The 20,664-nt window shown below is 50.0% G+C and overlaps 7 protein-coding genes across 7 annotated transcripts; 2 read left to right on the top strand and 5 right to left on the bottom strand.

Moving 5' to 3' along the window:
• Positions 1 to 2,157: 2,157 nt before the first annotated feature.
• ecm33 (GPI-anchored protein Ecm33) lies at positions 2,158 to 3,488 on the top strand (the record flags this gene model as incomplete). The annotated part of the gene is made up of 3 exons (XM_026757350.1): positions 2,158 to 2,218; positions 2,296 to 3,136; positions 3,194 to 3,488. 3 exons carry the CDS (start codon positions 2,158 to 2,160, stop codon positions 3,486 to 3,488), a joined length of 1,197 nt encoding a protein of 398 aa, XP_026613851.1.
• Positions 3,489 to 4,266: 778 nt separating this feature from the next.
• HUS5 (E2 SUMO-conjugating protein UBC9) lies at positions 4,267 to 5,043 on the bottom strand (the record flags this gene model as incomplete). Its single annotated transcript, XM_026757190.1, has 4 exons — positions 4,267 to 4,520; positions 4,643 to 4,693; positions 4,753 to 4,913; positions 5,009 to 5,043. 4 exons carry the CDS (start codon positions 5,041 to 5,043, stop codon positions 4,267 to 4,269), a joined length of 501 nt encoding a protein of 166 aa, XP_026613850.1.
• A 1,263-nt stretch (positions 5,044 to 6,306) lies between these two features.
• CDV56_103244 (putative G-patch DNA repair protein (Drt111)) lies at positions 6,307 to 8,168 on the bottom strand (the record flags this gene model as incomplete). The annotated part of the gene is made up of 4 exons (XM_026756863.1): positions 6,307 to 6,408; positions 6,465 to 6,557; positions 6,608 to 7,878; positions 7,991 to 8,168. The coding sequence occupies 4 exons, from the start codon at positions 8,166 to 8,168 to the stop codon at positions 6,307 to 6,309; spliced, it is 1,644 nt and encodes a 547-aa protein (XP_026613849.1).
• A 439-nt stretch (positions 8,169 to 8,607) lies between these two features.
• On the top strand, positions 8,608 to 10,321 carry CDV56_102986 (acyl--CoA ligase; the record flags this gene model as incomplete). The annotated part of the gene is made up of 3 exons (XM_026756605.1): positions 8,608 to 9,235; positions 9,288 to 10,159; positions 10,226 to 10,321. The coding sequence occupies 3 exons, from the start codon at positions 8,608 to 8,610 to the stop codon at positions 10,319 to 10,321; spliced, it is 1,596 nt and encodes a 531-aa protein (XP_026613848.1).
• Positions 10,322 to 10,464: 143 nt separating this feature from the next.
• Positions 10,465 to 10,999, bottom strand: CDV56_102912 (uncharacterized protein; the record flags this gene model as incomplete). Its single annotated transcript, XM_026756531.1, has 4 exons — positions 10,465 to 10,494; positions 10,555 to 10,715; positions 10,795 to 10,850; positions 10,920 to 10,999. The coding sequence occupies 4 exons, from the start codon at positions 10,997 to 10,999 to the stop codon at positions 10,465 to 10,467; spliced, it is 327 nt and encodes a 108-aa protein (XP_026613847.1).
• Positions 11,000 to 12,165: 1,166 nt separating this feature from the next.
• Positions 12,166 to 13,634, bottom strand: CDV56_102582 (ANP1/MMN9/VAN1 family protein; the record flags this gene model as incomplete). Its single annotated transcript, XM_026756201.1, has 5 exons — positions 12,166 to 12,332; positions 12,391 to 12,606; positions 12,658 to 12,705; positions 12,763 to 13,394; positions 13,462 to 13,634. The coding sequence occupies 5 exons, from the start codon at positions 13,632 to 13,634 to the stop codon at positions 12,166 to 12,168; spliced, it is 1,236 nt and encodes a 411-aa protein (XP_026613846.1).
• Positions 13,635 to 15,138: 1,504 nt separating this feature from the next.
• CDV56_102218 (putative HLH DNA binding domain protein) lies at positions 15,139 to 16,364 on the bottom strand (the record flags this gene model as incomplete). The annotated part of the gene is made up of 2 exons (XM_026755837.1): positions 15,139 to 16,240; positions 16,306 to 16,364. The coding sequence occupies 2 exons, from the start codon at positions 16,362 to 16,364 to the stop codon at positions 15,139 to 15,141; spliced, it is 1,161 nt and encodes a 386-aa protein (XP_026613845.1).
• Positions 16,365 to 20,664: the final 4,300 nt, after the last annotated feature.

Raw genomic sequence — 20,664 nt, 5'->3', positions numbered from 1 at the left:
TGTACAGTGTACGGAGTACTAGGTAGTAGTTGTGTACTCCGTACTCAGTTAGCTACGCACGCAGAGCTTGCCAAAGAGAGGAATAAGCAATATCGGGCCGCACGCATATTCGCCACTTAATTAGTTTTTAGTCTGATCCTCTCTATTGAGGATTTGAGGTCGTCCGACTCGCCTAGTGCAATGGCCCTTTGACTACATATCTACTTCCTTGTGCCTGGCCTAGTGGCATAATGATGATGAAAACGTACTCAGAGCTTCTATATAGCGTTGACGAGACGATCGCGGGAGATAGGAAAAGTCCATAGACAGTTAGTCTACATAGTAGAAAGACGCACTAATACTATGGAGTAGATAGTTAGAGTAATAAATTATTGTACTCCGTACCCTATTTTTAACGTTCAATAGAGGTCATTTGCATGGCAGAAAAAGGCGAGGATTGACAATAGATCAATCTAGCTTGCAAACGGAGCAATGGATTCCTGAGTCCTGGCCTCCTTGAGGCTTTTGATATTCTCACATTCCATAGCCCAGCTGATGACACTCATGGCAGGAGAGCGGGTCCATTGATTCGAGAATTTCAGATCGTTCTGAATCACTAAGTAGGTGAGAAGTGGTATCCATTATTTACTTTCGTACTGCTGCCGAGCTTGTTGTCTCGCTATCACAGACATGGCTTACTCCATACTCCATACTAAGGATTCCAGTTTCTGAAACAATAACATTCTGAATGCCTTACTCCGTACACCATATTGATTACTATGAGCCCATAGCTGCTCCCCATTGAAGGTCCGCTGGACCTGGACAAACTGTCAAGTTGTCGGTATCGCTATGCTCTCGATAGCAAAAGAGATTGGTGTTCTAGGATCATCAATTATGAATGATTGGATGTGGCTATTTGTTTATGACAATGTTGCAATTGAATTTTACCTTGGGGATGGGGTCTGGCCATGGGCAGCAATTTAACCAGAAACTTGTGGATACTGGTGTATTCCAGGTAATTTATCAATGTATACCTAGACTACACCACGTACTTGTTCACTGGTTCATTCTTCATGCCCTCCTTCTTCCTCTGACAACTTATGGCAAAAGAATCTCATCTCATAGGTAGGTACTCTTAATATGGCTGCGAAGCTAATAATGACCTTTACAATGAATCATCAAGTGCCTCTATTGCTGGCCGTAAAGGAGATCAGCAATTAATAGATACTTTATGAATTCTGATGATTACCAAACTGTATCATAACCAGGAACGTACATCCAAGATTACGTATCTCAACCGCCTCGGCAGGATAAACAAAATGATGTGCTTTGATTGGTCAGAAATGACGGGGGCCAGAATGAAGCCACGGGACGAATCACAAGTAGCATTGCAGCACAATTATTGGTGAGTGTCAAAGAATGGAGCCAACTAGGAGCAACAGGCTCATTTCCGAGCTTAAGAATCAGGATTCCTGGAGCGCAAATCTGGCTTGTGATGCAGATTGTGGTACCGTATTCTCCAGTGTATTAGTCTCGGTTTCATTACAGAGCAGATACACTTGAAAAATAGTAACTTGTCTTACAAGGAGATGGACTAATCGAAGCAGGTCCACCAACTTCAAGTTTACCGGTGCTGGGGCCACGCCTCCTTTCTTGTCTTGTCCTCCCTGACGGCACTTTCCCTTCCCACTTCCTTGTCCTTTTGAAGGTTTCTTTCCAATCCATCCCATCCCATCCAGTCTCTCGCTTTCTTTTCTTTTCTTCTCCTTCCTTCTTTCCCTTCATTCTTCCTGTTCGTCCAACGTGCTTGCCAAATTAGTCCACTTTCGTTGAAGGATTCGCCGCTTACAGCTTCTCCTTCGTTTCCAACTCCTCCCCTTCTTTCACTCGTTCATCTATTTTTGTCTGCCAAACTCTTCCAGCTACTGCCATCCGCCCATATTGACCTCTTAAGGGCCGAGCATCGCCCGTTCTGCATCTCTAATCCATTGATCATTGGTAAGTCTCATCACGTCCATCTCTCTCTCACTCATCTTCTCTTCCGTTATATTCTCAGTGTGCTCTTTTTCTACTCGGGAATATGGATTGTCCTGGGTCGTTGCTTGACGCCAGCCTTCGATACCTGCTAATGACATTGCTGACCTTGTTTTGAGGATTTAGTGAAAAAAACATTTAGCAATGGCTTTCCTCAAGTACGCTCTTCCTGCCCTGGCTGCAGCCCAGGCCGTCCTTGCTGCCGGTGAGTGAACCATCATCCCCCGAATCCAGCGAATTAAATGACAAAAATGCGGGAGTCGGAGCTGATTGTTCGCACAGACTGTGGTAAGACCGATGAGACCATCACGATTTCCAGCCAGAGCGATGCCGACGGCTACTCCTCCTGCTCGACCATCAAGGGTACCATCGAGATCGACGAGCACATCTCGGGCTCTATTACCTTCAACAGCGTGAAGCAGATTGACGGTACCCTCAGCTGCACCGGTGGCGCCAACATCTCTACCATCTCTGCGCCTATGCTGAACTCCATCTCCGACACTTTCAAGCTGAATGGCCTCACCACTCTGACCACTCTCAGCTTCCCCTCTCTTACCAGTGTCGGATCGATCCAGTGGACTGCTCTGCCTCAGCTTCAGAGTCTTGAATTCACCAAGGGTGTCAATGAAGCCGGTGATGTCTCGATCACCAACACCGGTCTGGCAAACCTGAACGGTATCTCGCTGAACACCGTTGGTCAGTTCGACATCACCGAGAACACTCAGCTCAAGTCCATCAACATCAACAACCTGAAGAACGCAACTGGCCTGATCAACTTTGCTGGTAACTTGAACAGCCTTGAGGTGGAGCTGCCCAACCTCTCCAGTGGTACCAACATGACCTTTCGCAACGTCAGCGCTGTCTCCATCCCCTCTCTTCACAACCTGACCGGTCAGCTTGGCTTCTGGGGCGACTCCTTCTCGTCTTTCAGCGCTCCCAACCTGACCGAGACTGGCGACCTGGTTTTCAACTCCAACACCAAGCTCAGTAACATCAGCATGCCATCTCTCGAGACTGTCAACGGTGGTTTCCTGATTACCCGCAACGACGAGCTCGCTACCATCGATCTGCCCTCCCTGCAGGTTGTTACTGGTGCCATTGACTTCAGCGGCAAGTTCGACGAGTAAGTGACCTTTTTCTGCCAGCCGAAATATGGCGCAACATGCTAATCAAGTCGCAGAGTGAGCATGCCCAAGCTCGAGAACGTCAAGGGCCAATTCAACTTGCAGAGCACCGGCAACTTCAGCTGCACCAGCTTTGACAAGGCCCACTCCGACGGTGTCATTCGTGGTACCTACAAGTGCAAGGCTGCGGAGGCCAACCCTACTACCAAGGACGGATCTTCTGGCACCACCACTAGCACCAGCAGCTCGTCTTCCGCTTCCAAGTCTAGCGCTGCTGATCTGAACGCTGCCAACCTCCCCGCTCTCGGATTCGCCGCCGTCTTCGGAGCTCTGGTGCAGTACGTTTTGTAAAGGATGGCCGATACCAAGAATTTGCGTGTGCTTTTGTTTGTTTTCCAAAACTCCTTCCGGGGGTGTGTAGAGCTGTCTAATAAGCCATGGTCTTTTTGATTGCAGTGCTTTGACCGTTTTTATGATAATAATTGAATCTCAATTGAGCAAGCTTACAAATCTTTCAAGATATGCGATACACGGGTCTAGTGGCGGGACGGTGTGGGAGGTGCCTCTTGAGCAATCAACACTGATTAGATCACGGCTATGTACCTTGGACACCGTCCGGGCTTTGTAAGATCTGCGTAAGATTGTCTGCAGTAGGTACAAACTAGTCGTGGGCATAGCGCGGTATGTGCATCGGATACGTGCATGCATATATCCGACAACTGCGCCAGAACACGAGCATGTGCGGGGGGTGGATTTTCCTGAAAAATTCCTCGTGGCATCTTGGGAGACGACCGATTGAGCATTCAGAAACTTCTATGTGCGTTACACATCAGATGAAATCGCGACTAGTGAAGAAAGCGGACAGAAGAAGAGAGCAACATCCATTTGGAGCCGTTCGCTTTTATCAATTGAGAACGCCACGCTAAGAGAAGACCGAGACACTGGAAGACAGAAAGGGGATATGAACCAAGCAGATGCGACTAGATCATATGAGAACGAGCGTCAAAAGCCCTAGTTCTAAAAAGTGGCCGCGACGTGACGGGACACCGTAAATTAAGAGCATTGATTAGACCGAAGGAGAATACGAGATTTGGAAAATCATCATCATTCGCGTACCAAATCTCCGTCTCTAGAGAGCAGGATTCTCCTTGACGACCTGACGCACGCGCCGCTCGTACGCCGGCCGGTCCTTCTTGAATAAGTTGTATGCTTCAGCTTGCGCGGGGGACTCTGGGTTCGGGTCGTCGAGCAGGTCCTGGATTCCCAGAAGGATCTGCTTGATTGTGATGGCGGGCTTCCAGGCTTCTTCTTCGTTGAGGATTGAGAGGCAGACGGTGCCGGAGGGGTAGACGTTGGGGTGGAAGAGTGGGGGGACGAATTTGCCTGTGTCGTGTGCGACGTCAGTTTTAACAACCTCGGATGATGGATGGGATCGGAGGTGGCAATGTAAATGGATGGATCATGCCCTCTTGACTTTGCGCAAGAAGACAGAAGGGAATACGTACACTTTGGCGGCTTGGTCGGATATTCTATTCCGGAAAAAGAGGCACGGTCAGCTATTCCGCGCACATTTGCTTGCTATACAGGGAGCGAGCACGAGCACAGGCAAGCTTACCATCTGGAAAGACAACGTCCAGCTTGAAGAGTCCGCCTTCCCACAGCGTATTCGCCTTTCCCGGGATACCGCATTCCCAGCGCTTCAGGTCCAGTACGCCCTGGGGTGTCCGGTGAGGCTTTGCGTAGAAGCCGAACGGGTGGTCTCGCCGCCATTGCTTCCTGCGCGTGAGGGTGTTAGTTTCTGGGTTGCTGTCGGATGCGGAGTCGTGGATGTGTTTGCGCGGCGCGATGGTGACCTGGGCTGGTGGACATACCGTTCTTCTGTGAGGCGGTTTAAGCACAGGGACATGGTGAGTGGGCGATGTGAACTGGTTGCGGGATGAGGTTTGCTTTGGGTTGAAGAGGCGCTTACGGCGAGTTGCTGGAGGAAATGTCCGAGGAGGTTTCGTCGCAGAGGATATATAGGGGGGGAGAATGGAGACAGATAAGAAAGGAGGAGGTGAGAGGAAAGAGATAGAGTCACCGACTGAGAGGCTCAAAGTGAATGGCCACCAGATGAGGCTTTCCAGTGTTGCTTAATGGATTTGATACCCCACAGCCAATCAGTTCTCCACTGATAAATCTCACACTAATGATCATGTGATCTCTATGGTTTGTATGGCGGATGTGCGGAAGGAGATGGAAGCATGAAGGTACCTATGTTTGTCCTCCAGGGTTATGTTAATAGAATAAGATAATTCAGGATATGTCTTCTCTAGTCGTCAGTATGAACAATCAAGCTGTTCTGACCCTATACACTGAGAATAGTCAGCACAAAGAACAGCAAGGTGGATCTATATTCTCAGCCCTGTCCAAGGCTCAAGCATTGCCTCAGGTACCTTTCATTTGCGCGACACTAGCATTCGGTGTTTAATATGTCCCTTTGTTGGAATTTCGAAATTGTCACTCTCCAGTAAAGGAACCTGTAAATCGACTCCTCTTTCATGCCATTCATATAAAGTCGAGGTCTTGGATATATGTTCTCTACACATCTCACTTTCTGACACAAAATATCCATCCATGACCACTGTCCCCAATTGGTGACCGCCAAGAAAAGCAGAGAAGACAGAAATATCTTGTCCAATGTGCCATCAAGTCATCTGGTACCATGCCCTTTGTCTCCATACCAATCCCATCTACTGCTTTCACATCTCCTGCATACATGCAGTCAGATCTGGCTATGACTGCTGCACGAACGAGACCCTGGATCTCCCACTGATAGGAGCCAGCCACTGGTGCAACATCAACAAACTCTCCAAGCGAAGCCGCGCAGCATCAGAGTCTAGATCGCACGATATCCCAAGCACGGAGCTGGCAGACAACGAAGCCTGGCAGGAAATCGATGAAGCGCAAGGCGGCTATCTCAAAGACTCGCACGTCCGCAACAACATGGATGAAGTCGAAACATTTGAGCTGGTAACCTTCTGATCCGCATAGCTCCATTACTGTGCATCTATCCAGACACTATCACGGCAGACATCATGATCTCAGAAGGCAGGCCAGAGTTATAGCATCATCTGACGAGCAATGAAACCCGCGGATGTGCTGGACATGTTTCTTGCTCCTATGCTTGCTACCGATCGTCATATATCCCTTCTTCGAATTTCTGAGTGTCATAGAAACGGGCTGTTATCGTGTTGCCATTGAATACACGACCTTCCAGAGCATTCACCGCCTGATAGATTTTGTTAGTACCAGGACTTGATGGCCTGCGAATTCTGGAATACTCACTCGTAAAGCCGATAACTGATTAGTAAACTTGACAAAGACCGGCACTGGGGGACCAGATTCACGGGAAATAAAAACACGCTCCACACGGCCGTACTATTTTCGTGTTAGATGGTAGCAACCCAGTCATCAACAGAGAAGCGTACCTTTTCTGAGCATTCCTCGCCAATCTCTTGCATCAACCCTCCGTCTTGATCACCCTCGAGCTCAGCATCCACATCCATCCCATCAAGCATACCCTTGAGGATGATGACTTCGCTCATACGGCCGAATTTGCCCTCCTCTTCCTCCGCCTTCCTCGTACCACCAATGATTTTGCCCCTGCCAGCAGGAGTAACAAAACCACCGCCTTCCGAGTCTGGCCGCTTCTTTTGCTTTTCAACTTTGACCTGCAACGGTTTGACGATACCCGACCCCGTGGCACCCAAGCCAGATCCCTTGGTCCACCCATACTTCGCCAGCAATCTTTCAGCAAATCCCTTTTGTCCCGGCCGGAGCGAGCGCTGGCCACCTTCTTCGTCGGGTACATCTTCCGCAGGCTCTTCCCTCGCAAAGACTTCTTCAAGCTCCGCTTCTGAGGCAGGAATATCTTCTGGAGGTGGAGGCAGGGTATAACGGACCGGCGCACGAGAGATAGTGGCAGAGGATGGCTGCAGCGCATCCAAAGGCCGAGGCGGAGGCGGAGGGGGCGGTTGCGGTGCAGGCTGAGCTCCGGTCGACATTTGCAGCCGTCTCAGGTAGGCATCTTCACCGGTGGGGTCATCCAGAATGGGAGCAGATTGCTCTTCGGGAGGAGGCGGAGGCGGCGTCTGACCAGGCATTAATGTATCTGACTGACCTGCCGTCATGCGCGCGCGTCGAGCAAATGCGTCGTCTCCCGTGGGTTCATCAAGCGGTGCAGGAGGGATATCGTTGAGATTAGGCGGAGGCGCAAATTGTCCTGCGAAAGTTCGTGAGCTTTTCAACCGTTCGCAGTCGCGTGCAAAGGGAAGCATACTCTTCATTGGTCTTGATTCATCATCGCTATACGAGTCCCTGCTCGGCGAACGTGCCATCCGGTGTGCGTAGAGGCGATCTTTCCACTCGCGCACCTCGGCAATCTGCTCATCACTATGCTTATACTCTTCGTAGATGTTCGGTCTTGAAGGGTCGTAGATGTCGTCCCAATTCTGGATTACCGCCTGCGCTTCCCGGTTCTTCTTGCGCTTTTTGCGCCCGCCACGCTGTCTCTTCTCGCCAACGTAGAAGCCATTGACATCGTCTTCCTCCGTTGCTGCCCAGTCCGCAAGAGTGGTCTTCACGGGAGCAGCCGCCGGAGCAGCCGCAGCGGCAGGAGTCGTCTTGGGCAGCGCTGGTTTCGGCTTAGGCTTCTGGGCCGCTAGCTGTGGTCTTTTCGTAGGCTGAAATCGAAGAGAAGCTGAAAACCCGAGAAGCAAGGAAGAAAGCCAAGTGAGCAATCAGATCGTCAAAATGGGACACATGAAGAGAACTTCTCGATCACAAAAGAAGGGTATGAGTTCTACCAGCACTTAATTGCTGCTTTTTGGCAGCTGAATCATCTATCTGTGAGTCGCCTTCCGAAGCCTGCTTGAAGACGACTGGGGCGCGAGAAATTGTTCCGGGAGAGGAGGTGTTGGCGGATGGGTCGAGGAGATTGGCATAGAGAGACAGGGCTCCGCCTTTGGACGGGGTCGAATCCGAAGTCATGGATAAATATGCAGAGAACAGTAATAGTTCAATACACAAGATGGAGAACAAGATCGATAATCCAGCGAGGAGGATCGTTGGAAGAGTTGGAGATGCGGAGTAATTCCATGCATCAGCATCGAGTTCACCTTTGATGTTTGCTCGGCTTGCACTGTTTGCCTTGTTTGGCTGTCCTTACATAATCCACCCGGAACCGACCGCTCCAAGGGAGGAGACAGGGAGGAGAGCGAGAAAACAGGGCGAATAAAAGGCGCTGCCAGTCCGAGGGCCGATGGGTTTGATCATTATGATTATGTTGGCACGCCTGTATCGATTTCGTAGGACACTTGAATCCTATCCGCAGAATTCCCATATTCAACCTGTATCACCTACTATCTAGATATCTATCTTATCCATCACTGTAAATAATCCCTGACGGCCAAGACACACCACAAGAACGATGGCCACTCTAGCTCGGTCCTTCTCGTCCGACAGCCCGAGTGTTGCAGTGATAGTCCCTCATAAGCCGTCGGCCTTGTCGGTCTCCTACAAGCAGCTGCATGCCCATGTCGCTGACTTTCAAGCCAAGCTTGCTAGACTGGGGGTTGGCCATGGAGCTGCAGTGTCACTGGCTCTCGTCAATTCCTTTGAATTCATCGTCTCATTCTTGGCTGCATCATGGCAGCGAGCCATCGCAGCTCCCCTCAACCCGGCGTACAAGCAGGAGGAATTTGAGTTTTACATCGACGATCTCAGCTCTTCCCTGGTGTTGATTCCGCGGGGCTCTTTTGCGCAGAACGGTCCTGCTGTGCAGGCCGGTAGGAAATACAACGCTGCCATCGCGGAGTGTTACTGGGATGGGAAGGAGGTTGTACTGGACGTCAAGGAACTGGGCAAACTTGCTGGAAAGGGCAACATTGGTGTCCTCGAGGCACAGCCTGATGATGTTGCCCTTGTTTTGCACACAAGTGGGACAACTGGTAGACCCAAAGCCGTATGGTCCATCAACGCACTGAACGAGACAATCATACTGATCATAATGTGGGAGCAGGTCCCGTTAACACACAAGAACCTTGTCACAACCATGAGTAAGTGAACAACACAGTGTGACTTGGTCGAAATTTCTCTAAACGCGCACAGAGAACATCCGGGATACATATCAGTTAACTCCCGAGGACCGTACGTACTTGGTGATGCCTCTATTTCACGTTCATGGGCTGCTGGCCGGCTTCCTCGCCCCTCTCTTTTCTGGAGGCTCTGTGATAGTACCTCTCAAGTTCTCTGCCTCGGAGTTCTGGCAAGATTTCGTCACTCACCAGGCGAACTGGTACACCGCTGTGCCTACGATCCACCAGATCCTCCTAAAGACCCCTCTGCCGAATCCCATTCCCAAGATCCGCTTTATCCGCTCGTGTTCGTCACCTCTTTCTCCCAAGACTTTTGAGGATCTGGAGAAAACATTCAAGGCCCCCGTGCTGGAAGCGTACGCGATGACAGAGGCGGCCCACCAGATGACGAGTAGCCCTCTCCCACCGGGAAAACGCCAACCCGGCAGTGTCGGAATCGGACAAGGCGTAGAGGTCAAGATCCTCGATCAAGCTGGCGACGAAGTGCCTCAGGGCACGGAGGCGGAGATTTGCGTCCGTGGTGAAAACGTGACCAAGGGGTACCTGAACAACCCGGCCGCCAACAAGTCGTCCTTCACCAAGGACGGTTTCTTCCGCACGGGCGACCAGGGTAAGAAGGACCGCGACGGCTACGTTATCATCACCGGTCGTATCAAGGAGCTCATCAACAAGGGCGGAGAGAAGATCAGCCCTATCGAACTTGACAACACGCTGTTGTCTCATCCCAAGGTTGCGGAAGCGGTCTGTTTCGCCATTCCAGACGAGGGCCACTATGGGGAGGATATTGGAGCCGCGGTCGTGTTGAAGAGTGCCGGCTCTGCAACCGAGGCGGATCTCAAGGCATGGGTGGCCGGGAAGCTGGCCAAATTCAAGACCCCGAAGCAGGTATGTATGCCAATGTCCTTGTGCCCAACGTGTCTTCCTGGGCAAGGAACTAACGCCATACAACAGGTCTGGATAGTCGCACAGATTCCAAAGACGGCAACGGGAAAAATCCAGCGTCGCAAGGTGGCAGAGGCGATGCTCCAGCCTAAGGCGAAGCTGTAGTCACATGAATGCTTGTATATGCGAACAGAACTTCTTAACATAGGTGGCAGCACCATCACTTGTGTAGATTATCAGAGACGTATCAATGCATTATTTCACACAAATACATCACTCGTTCCCAGTGTCCCTTCCCACTTTAGTACTCACATTCCCGTCCGAACAGCAGTTTTGAACTGAACCACCATTAGCCCCAACAAGCATGGAAGCAAGCCACAAGAAACCTAATCACGTACCGGAATAATCTGCGCCTTCTCCAAATCCCACACTCCACTCCTAACATAGATATCCTTGCTCAGCAGCTCCCGCGCCTGTTCCTCGCTCTCGGCCATCAGCAACATCGCACTCCCCTTGAACGAGGGCGTGCCCTCGGTAGAATGAGACTCCAGCATAGCCCCTGCTCAATCACTCAGCCATCTCCTCTGCAAGTAACCATCGAGGCCAAAGGGCCGCAAAAACGCTTGCAGGATACTCACCACCCATCGTGATCACCCCATCCGCAACCAGGGGCTTGACGCCCTCAAGGTGGGAGCTGTACAATCTCGTCAACTCACGCAGGAAAAGAGTCTAGGGTGCCCAGGAGGGAGAAAGAGTGACTTACGCGCGCACTTCCAGCCTCTTAGCCAGAGCATCCGGCTTATCGGGCAGGATGCAGAGGAACTCATACTTGGTGGAAGCCATGATTGTGGTCGAGAATGCTCGGGTGAATGATCGGTTGAGAAAAGCGGGGGAGGTGAGTCTGGTTAGATGGAACATGAATGTTGGTGAGAAAGTCGAGTGCTTGGGGTGGAGGCTTCAATATCTACTGTTTTTGTTGAAGCACAGGTAGGTTCAGCGTGGGGCAGACAGCGGGACCGTGTCACAATGTGGGGAATGGTCTACTCCTACGGTGATTCAGGTTGCACCGGATAATGAACATGATGCGAGAAGACAAATATGTTAGCAATGCATGCTTCTTATCGATGTGACTACTTCCAATCGGTATGCAATTACATAGTCAATGCCATAATCTTCATTGGTTGCATGACTCTGGTATTGTTGCGAGGCAGGAGAAGCTCTTGTGGCTCAAGCAGATGTGCTTGAAAGATGTCGAACACTTGGCATGCTTGTCAGAAATTCACTTTGTATAGGTACATATATATCTATGTACATGAATGGCTGCCACGTCGATACCTGGTCCGTCTCCTTCCTGCCCACCTCCATTTGACATCAACACCCTTGGACGCGCCCTGACCCGGTAATCCCGTCTCTCTGCCAAGACCTCTGCATAGGCCACGGACACAGGTCTGAGAACGATGTCATTGACTGATCCCGACTCAGAAGACAACTGGGAACGAGTCTCTCGAGCCACGAATTGGTGAACGGGGAGAAGTGGCGATTCCAACGGACGACAAAGCCCGATTGACAGCATCAGGGTCGCCAAGTCCGTCTGCTTGATCGCAGAAGATCGAGGACAAAACTCAGGGGGCTATTAGGTCAATCAATCAGTCGACCAGTCAACTCTATAATCCTCCAAATACCGCTGAACAACGTCCCCGAAGCGCCAAGGAAGCAGCACATAAAGAAATCCCTAGAACACAACATGAAGAAGACTGAAAATTATTGATATCATTAGATATCCGTTTCAAACGTCACTGAAGAAAACAAGAGCATAGAAATGAATAGCTGGGGATGTAACCAGCAATGAGAATATGGTGTTGAGAACTCCACGCAAGTATCCTGACGGCAACTGCGTCAGATATCCGCGGACAAACGGGTATTGAGCGTAAAAATGAGAGGTGGACTTTCGGTTCTCCTTTGGCATAACCGAATGCATGGATGAGGCCATTGATTCATATCGTTGATTTTTAATACGCTTTGCGATCCCCGAGGTTGCCGGGCTTCTCTTCGGTGTCGATGTGCCACACAATGTAGTTTGGCAAGCCGTACACCTCGTATCCAGCCCGCTTGGCCATACGGGCAAACCCCTCCGTTTCAGCCTGGTTCTCGAATGCATACGCTGGGAAGTTGATGCCTATAATGTGGATGGTTAGAACTAAGATGCGTGTGACGATGCCGGAAGATGCACCAACCTGAACGGTGAACGTCCGCCTTGACCAGAATGTTGACACCACCGATGCCGTCAAGTTCAACCTCCTCGTCCTTGTTTTTCCTCCAGTCACCCATTCCAACGAGGTATTCCCGACCCGTATCATATTCCTTGTATCCCTCAGCGAGAATAGTGTCCGGGTCCAAAGTCTGTCTCAATCTGCGGCCCTTGTCGGATTCGATCCACGAATTGTAGTCAACTAACGATTGTCAGTGATGCTTCCAATTCATGCTAACAGACATGTACATACAGCGACCCTCAACATCACGACCGTCCTTGTAGCGATGGAACCAAATGTCTGAAAAAGAATAATACGTTAGCTCTGCAGCAACTGGGAGAGAAAAGTTCAACATACTAGGAACAAGAATGTCCCTATTGTGGAAAATAAAATCTTCCAGAATAGTTGGAGGGCTGTCAACGATATCAACATCTCTCCAGTAAACCCAGGAGTGATCAGGCTTCAGAGCGGAGTAGAGCAGGTAATTGCGAGCCCGGGCGATAGCCTTGCGCCGGGGGCCCTGAGCAGCAAAGGAGTGTCGATCCTGAACATCCATGCCAGTATCAGCTCCAAATTCCTTTTGAATGATTGTCGCGCTGCGGAAAGCAATTTTGTCTTCCACTTGATCTTGAATTCGGTTCAGCTCCCTTGCGAGAACGGCAAGTGTGTCATCCTGAGAATCGCCAACGAGGAAGGCCAGATCAATGAGCTCATGGGGGTAAGTCAGATTGTAGAGGAGATCGAAGTATTTCTCCAAATGGGGCGCGGCATCTCTCAGAGGAGTGAGGATCAATACCCGCTCCTTGTTCTCCTTAGCTTCACGGGTTGAATGAATGTCGTTGAGGTCGATATTGACGATACTGCTGTCATTTACGACATAGGGCTCATGGTGGTTAAAGATCACAGGAGTCTGAGTATGCGCCATCCATGCGTTCATCTCGTTGATGGTCATTTCCATTGGCGACTTGGGGGGACCGTAGCAATAGAAACTGATCACACCAACCCCTTGTCAGAACCACTCCACACTTCATTCATGACGACCGAATAGATACTCACTTTTGCATTCCAGATGCTGACTTGCTGATTCCACGCCATAATAAGATCAAGATGCCTGTGAGAGCTAAAGATATCAAGAATCGCGGCCGTGTAAGGAGAACAACGACGGCCCTCCAGGGAGGGAGTCGAGCTTTGGCCGACTTCCACGTTACACCACCCTTGGGAAGAAGCATCTTTGCAATATGTGAGCAGAGAACGCGTTGTGACTGGCGATTTATCGTTCAATATTCGAAAACCGTCCCAGCCCGAAAACGGCAACGATTCCTGGAAAAAAGGTGTGTCGTGGACACGCTCAACGTCGAACTGAGACGACCAGCCGACCGCACGATAGACGTAAATCCTCGAAACTGTTGGCAGGGAATCTTTAATAGGCAAAATTCGAAGCAACTCTTCAACGAGTCGAACTGGCTGACACCGGGACGAGAGGAAAGGAGTCGATAACGCGATGGATCACGAAGTAGGGAGGAATGGCTTGGTGGAGATGGGGAAAAAAGGTGGTCTTGCGGAAGGGTGCGGCCAGTAGGGCACCGCAAGAGAAGAGATCACAAACGAATGTAAATGGAGCCAAATGTAATTATGAAACGTATATTTAAGACGAAGAGAAAGAAGAAAGTCAAGGGTCCAGCGAAGTTCGAAGAAGTGACGATGCTGCCAAATAACCAGACCGTTTGGGAGAAGGAAAAACGGGCCGTCGAAGAAGGACGGGGAGTTTTGTCTAAGCGCAATCCGGGCACGGGGATGGCAGAGCCCAGAACAAAGTCCACCCTTGGATTATCACAAGTCAACCGTAGAGCCTTCTCATTAATATTATCGTCGCTGCAGATTATTTGTAAGCGGGGCATTTATTTGATGAGCATCGTAGTCATGCACGCTCTACGGAGTAGAATTGATCGATCGCTCTTATTCAATATTTCGACAATATCGTGGTGTCCCGACATCCGTCTTCATCAACAACCACCATCGGGGCAAAAAGGGGGTTTTCTTGGCAGTTGGTCGAGGCGCATCCCATTCGCCAACTTGGAAGACTCGCTATCTCGAGATCTATCTAGATGCCTCAGCATTGCATGCAAACCGGAGCATATCTAGTCAATCGAAGATGATAGAAATTCGAAATTTTGTGGCTATTATTCATGAATCATGCATTTGCTGATGTGTACAGCTTATTATGCCATTCAGGCATATCATAAAGATCAACAGTGGGAGATAAGAAACCGAAACCAGCTCCTGATGTTTCGCGTATATGGGAGCATGAACAAAACCAGAATCAGACCGGCCCAGAGATGACAAACGTTCCAAACACCAGGTTTCCACAGGTAAATGAAGCAAACAAAGGAAATATGCAAAGGAATCAAATAGCCCACCCTTAAATCCATCCATGATCTCCTTTTCCATTCAAAATGTACCACCCCATTTTCTCCAATGTTCGCCGACAAATGCACCATAAATATTCTATAATCCGAGAGACGAGCTGAGGGATAAGTGAAGTCGAATGTTCGAAACTGCAGAATGAAAAGCGCATCACTGTTCAAGGACTTGATGTTGATACAATGCAGACGCTCAACCGCGATAGACAATCGAAAGCAAGACGGCTCAGGACGACAACCATTCTATGACCCAGGGAAACTCATGACAGAAGGACTGCCTTTAATGTCACCGCATGATACTCATGTCTCTGCCTCAAGGTGACGGGATCAGAGATTGGCGCCGCGAATGTGCAACCGAATAAGTTACGTGAGGAAAAACCGGTGATGAAGGTCCTGTCACGGGAGGAGTGGTGCTGAGAAAGGTGTGTCCGAAGGACTGCGCGTGGGAGGAGCCTGGATGCAAGGGCTCCGGGGCGGCGGTCGGGGCAGCAATCCCATCACAAAGAACTCGCAAGCCAGGGAGCACATTGTGAGTCTTGGCTTCAGGGACCTGCGTCAGAGGACGAGGGCTCGTTTGCTCGCTCTTGGGCGACCGGAACATGTGCTCGTATGACTTGAGCTGGAACTCAAGTGCTTGGTTTCGCTCTTCCAGCAGCTGGTTCTCCTGCTTGAGGACCTTGATCTGCTGCTGGGCTGTCTGATTTTGCTGTTGCAGGTTCGCCACCAATTGCTGTAGTTGCATGCAGCGGATCTGGGGCTGCAGCTTCTCTGACAGCTGTCGAGGCATTTCGTTCTCCTGGCGAATCAGGTGCACGATGATCAGCAGCATGAAGTCGATGAGGAAGATAGCGCCCTGAACGATGTGTTCCTTGGATTCGGGCAAGCTTTTGGCCGGGTTCCAGCCCGCCCGTTCAAGGAAGAAGTCATGAATCCGGCTATCAAGCTCTCGGTGCAATTGGCTGAGGTTCTTGCGTCGGTTTCCCTCGGCGATGCGATGCTTCTCTCGCTGATCATCGATGTCGGCGGAGATCATGCTTCCCTTGCGCTTTCTTCCGCACAATTGCTGCAGTGGTGGCTTCCGATTAATGTTCTTCGGAGCAATCAAGCTCAGCAGGTCGGCCGAAGAGAGTTCCTGAGGCCACTCAAAGGCCTTGCGTGGCGTCAGACTGTCGGGCCAGGAGCTGTCGGCGGAGTTGGCGGGCGAGGGAGGAGTCACAATGTGCTCCGAAACCGGCCACGGCGACTTGGCAGGGAAAGTGTCCTGTGTGCTGGGTGGGCTCGGAGCAAAGATGTTGGAAGTGAAAGGGTTAAAGGGTCCCCGAGGCAATGGCTCCGCTCGAGGAAGAGGAGGTAATTTGCGGTCATCACCCAGATCTACAGGCCCGGATGAGCTGTTGGAGATGGAGCGTATGCTGCTACAGGTGGAAAAGGTACGTCAGTCAGGCGACATTTGGAACGATGACGGACATTGATCACTCACGGCAAAGCGCGGCGCTGGGAGATCTCGTCGCAAGTCGACGCCATGTCTTCGAACATCATGGTTCCGTCTGTGCTGTGCGTTGTGCAGGTGGCTGAGAGTGGATTGGTTATATCTGTGTGTCTCACCGTGTTGACACAGTGATAGATGACGTCCACACCAGTGTTATGTATGTATATGTACTGCGGGTATGTACGTAGCCTTGCTTGACGGGTATGTCTCAGAAACGACAGCTAGAGATGAGAACGTAAAAGAAGATAGAGAAACAATGGTTCGCGGGTTGTCCTGTTGACACAAGCTTGATACAAGCAGGTGAGACACTTGTTTAAGAATTGAGAGATATGGCTCAAGGGGGATGCTTGGTGCAAAGCGAGGGATTCCACGAGGCAATGTGAAGAGATGAAGAACTCAAAGCTGCTTGTTCTACGGATAAGGTGCGAACCCGCTGCATGTTTTATATCTCGATGCAGGATGGCGAACGAGGGATGAAGGAGAGGAGAAAGAGAAGGAGTTCGATTTAGTGGGTGGCGCTCAGACGTGCAGTCGATGAACTGCAAGCAAAATGGAGCTCGAATCTCTGTATCTCTTCTCCAAAGTGTGAGTGTATCTGAATTGAGGATGTATCAACTATCGGCTAGGCAGATCTGCGACCAACCAAACACGGAAATGGGGAGGGAATTAGGAATTACAGTCAGTATCTAGCTAGATAGAGCATGTGGGTAATAGGAAATGGGTCTGGTCTAGAAGATGACATACTTACTGTAGATACTTACGGGCGGAAATAACATTGATCATTGACATGACTTCCTGGTCAATCCCTAGGTACTAGGTACTGATGTGCAGAGAGGCCCACCAACCCACAGCAGCATCTTCCAGGTCCATCCCATGATGGCGGGGAAGTAAGAATCGCATTCCGGCAAAGTTTGGTTTTCGACAACCGCTAATCAATTACTGTAACCCATCTACGGGGTACGTACAAAGTTGTCTAGATAGTAGATAGTGTTCGGGAAGCATGGTCCCGTTTGAATCATCTCTGTCACAAAGCCTAAGAGCACAGACGGCACTATACGCAAGTACCTCACATATGTGCCTCACGCTAACCGGCATACAAGGAGAAAGCAGATCGACGAATCAACGTGCCCTTTGAATGACCACACTGCTTGAGCTGGATACCTAGGGATCGAGGACCCTTGATTTGTCAACGCTGCAGTGGTTTCTCGATCTACACGGGTAGAAGGCCTCGATTCCCCTTGCATCACTGCCATCAATACTTCAATATACTTTGATCCGACCAATAATGATCATGATCTGATCCCCTCGGGGCTCCTCCTAGTCCCCAGCTCTAAGCAAAACATTGCGTTTCCGAAGATTGTGTGTGTGTGCGCGTCTATCGATCAAGAGAAGATAGAAAACCGTTTCCAGTAATGTCTGGATGAGTGCGATCATTGAAGCTTCTGTGGCTGTTGCGGAACTGCCCATCCGGCTTTGCTTTTGCTCTTTCTGGGGTAAGAGACGCAGCTCACTGGACATCCCTATACGGAGAGGATCTCCAATTCCAGATGCTCACGACCCATTGCATGACGGAAGAGGCAATCGGAAACACCCTCCATCTGCGTTCATCCCGATCTGGAGTTTGGGGATACTGCCGAAGCATCCTCCTTGTCTACTTGCTGCAATGGTGATGCACCGGTACTGGGCGAGCATGACAAAAGTACTGACAAGCGATCAACTGGACTAATATAGTGATGGCACAGATAAATATCCGACGCACAGGCAAACGCAAAGCCTCCAAATTGCGGGTCGTCATTGCCTCCACACTCCACAAATTCCGACCAGAATCAAATAGCACGAAGCAAGGACCTTGAGCTGCTGGAAGAGCGAAGAGCTTGGGACAGCCTGAACAAAAATATCTGAGACACTCTGCGAGGAGGCAATCGAGCAATCATTGATGGCGACAAGGCCATCTGGGAATAATTGTCCATGACAGTGCCATCGTCGGGCTTACAATGCCTATAACTATTGGGCTTGATGAACATGACAGAGTCGGCTCGATTGGGCATGTTTATCGATAGAACTCCCAATGCTGTACAGAGTACGTCTACCTACTGAACCGAATGAGACCGAATCACTCACCCATCTAGCCCTTGATCAAGGGATCAAGCCTCGAAGCCTCGAGAGGGCCACTCGATGATCGCCACCAGCCCGAGGTAGGCCCGTCTACCTGGGTCACGGGGAGATCCCAGCGACCAGGATCAGATGGCTGTCAGGCTCATGGCTCGGACGTTCTGGACTTCTTCCGTCTTAGGGCAATGGCGACTAGCCTGTTAAAGGCATGAAACGTCAATAAATGAGACAGTTGCTTAGTCAGGTTGGCCAAAGTGATTTGGAATTCATTTCGATCTATGACATCTCCAACGGACACGCATATCGTTGACTCTGAGGACGCCACTCGACAGTCGACAGAAATAGAATGCGCAGTAAAGAGGGGTATCACTCCTATGTTTATTTTCCACTGTACAGTCTATCAGATTCAAAGCCAGTTCTGTAACCTGTGCTGAAACTTCAATGCCACGAATAATGATGAATGCCTGGTGAAATCTCAAATCTTGAGGCAATGGGGCAGCCCCTGTACTATCGCCATCAAATCCCTAAGGTAGATAGCAAAGCCCGAAAAGGAAACACACCAAACAGGGCTACCTGATCGAGTAGCGGACTTGGCAGTGGACAGGACGGAAGCAAATATCAATAATGCTCAGTCTCCATAATAGCTATGCATGTACATACATCCGTACCGTATCTGCCTGTCTGTATGTAATATCCATGTATGTAAGTAGTAAAGTGCTGCGTAGCACATCCATAACTCCCACTAGAGTGACTAGACATGCACGTCGAGTAAAGCGGGTCCCTGGCAAAAAGGAAATAAGAGCTGTCATATTCGTGGCCCCGGATCTATGAAGAATCAAACGGATCTGACGCCTCTTTCTTTTTCCTTTTCCTTTTTTTGTTTTTCTATTTTCTCCTTCACTCGCAGCCCTGAGGTTTCAGCTAGCCTGCCCCACGTTTTTCAACCCCCCATGGAATGCAAATCCTGGCAGCCATCCACCATGTGTAATGACTGATGATTGAACAATAACATTCACCATCGTTTCCGGGTTTGCTCTGAGCCTCTGATCGATCCTCATCTCGTTTCATCAGGAGTTGGGGAATTGCCATTTTGGGGCATCGCTCGCCTTCAGTGTTGATTTTGGGTACTATGCGCTATGCACTATGCAGTACATATCCCCTGCCTTCGAAGGGAGTTCTCTCTGCTTCTATTCACATGCCGCTTTGGGGACGATTCGGTTGACCGGGTCGGATTCCTCGACAGTTCCAGGAAGCAAGAACAGACAATCTGACATAAGTACCAAACCCCTGTAGGGATTGCCATGGGGACGTGGTTGATCCAGGTCCTAACCACGAGTGTACTACTTACTAGGAATTAGTTGCTGAGTTGTTCGTCCATAACCATGTTGGCTACAAACAAAGGCCAATCTATAATCTAGGGATCCCCGTCCCAGTTCCGCAAGAAGCATTTCTCGTGAGGGCCTGGACTGGAGTCTTGGTTGATAACGACGAATCGACTGACGAAGTGGCGTTTGCTAGCAACGAGCAGCCAGATTTCTGTTCGCTCGAATGATTGACTGATTGATAGTTCGATAGATTGAATTTGCACGCAGAGCAGCAGCTTTCCGCCACGAACCATTAAAAGATCTCAACTCAATTTCACAAGTACAGTGCGTAGAGTTCGACGTGTACCTACATGAGTCTCTTTAAAGGGCATGGGACTATGGGTATGCCTGCACACTTGAGGCACGGCGATAATAACCACACGGATGTTCCTTATGAACCCCTGATGAAATTGTCCGGCTGGGCTTGAACTTGATGGGATTTGGTCCCACTAATTTCCGATTGGGTAGATCATGGTCTCGACTTGGACCTCGGACTGTCTACTTTACATGAAGTAGTCGACCCTGTTTGATGGAAGTACTTCGGATAGGGTGATCAGAAACATCACCGAGGTGTCTTTACTGGTAGAATGATCTTCAAGTTCAAAAGAACCAGCGAGGAGTGAGCACTAAGAGGGGAGGCAATCTTGTCCTTAGTTTTATTGGCATAGATATTGCGAGGATTTCCAGTTCCAGGTTGACCACCTCTGTAGTAGATTTAGTGGTGTTTAGCGAATGTTTAGAAGGAGACTAAGGGCTGGCGGGCGAGGTCTAAGTGTCTATCGGATCTCATCCAGGCCAACGGGTTCGCACGCAAACTCCGTTAATTCAAACATTAATCCGTTTGGTCTGGAATTAGCTTCCTCCTTCCAAGATT

Source organism: Aspergillus thermomutatus (genome assembly GCF_002237265.1).
Source record: "Aspergillus thermomutatus strain HMR AF 39 chromosome Unknown NODE_113, whole genome shotgun sequence".
Lineage (NCBI taxonomy): Eukaryota > Fungi > Ascomycota > Eurotiomycetes > Eurotiales > Aspergillaceae > Aspergillus > Aspergillus thermomutatus.
This window is presented reverse-complemented; position numbering and strand designations above follow the sequence as displayed.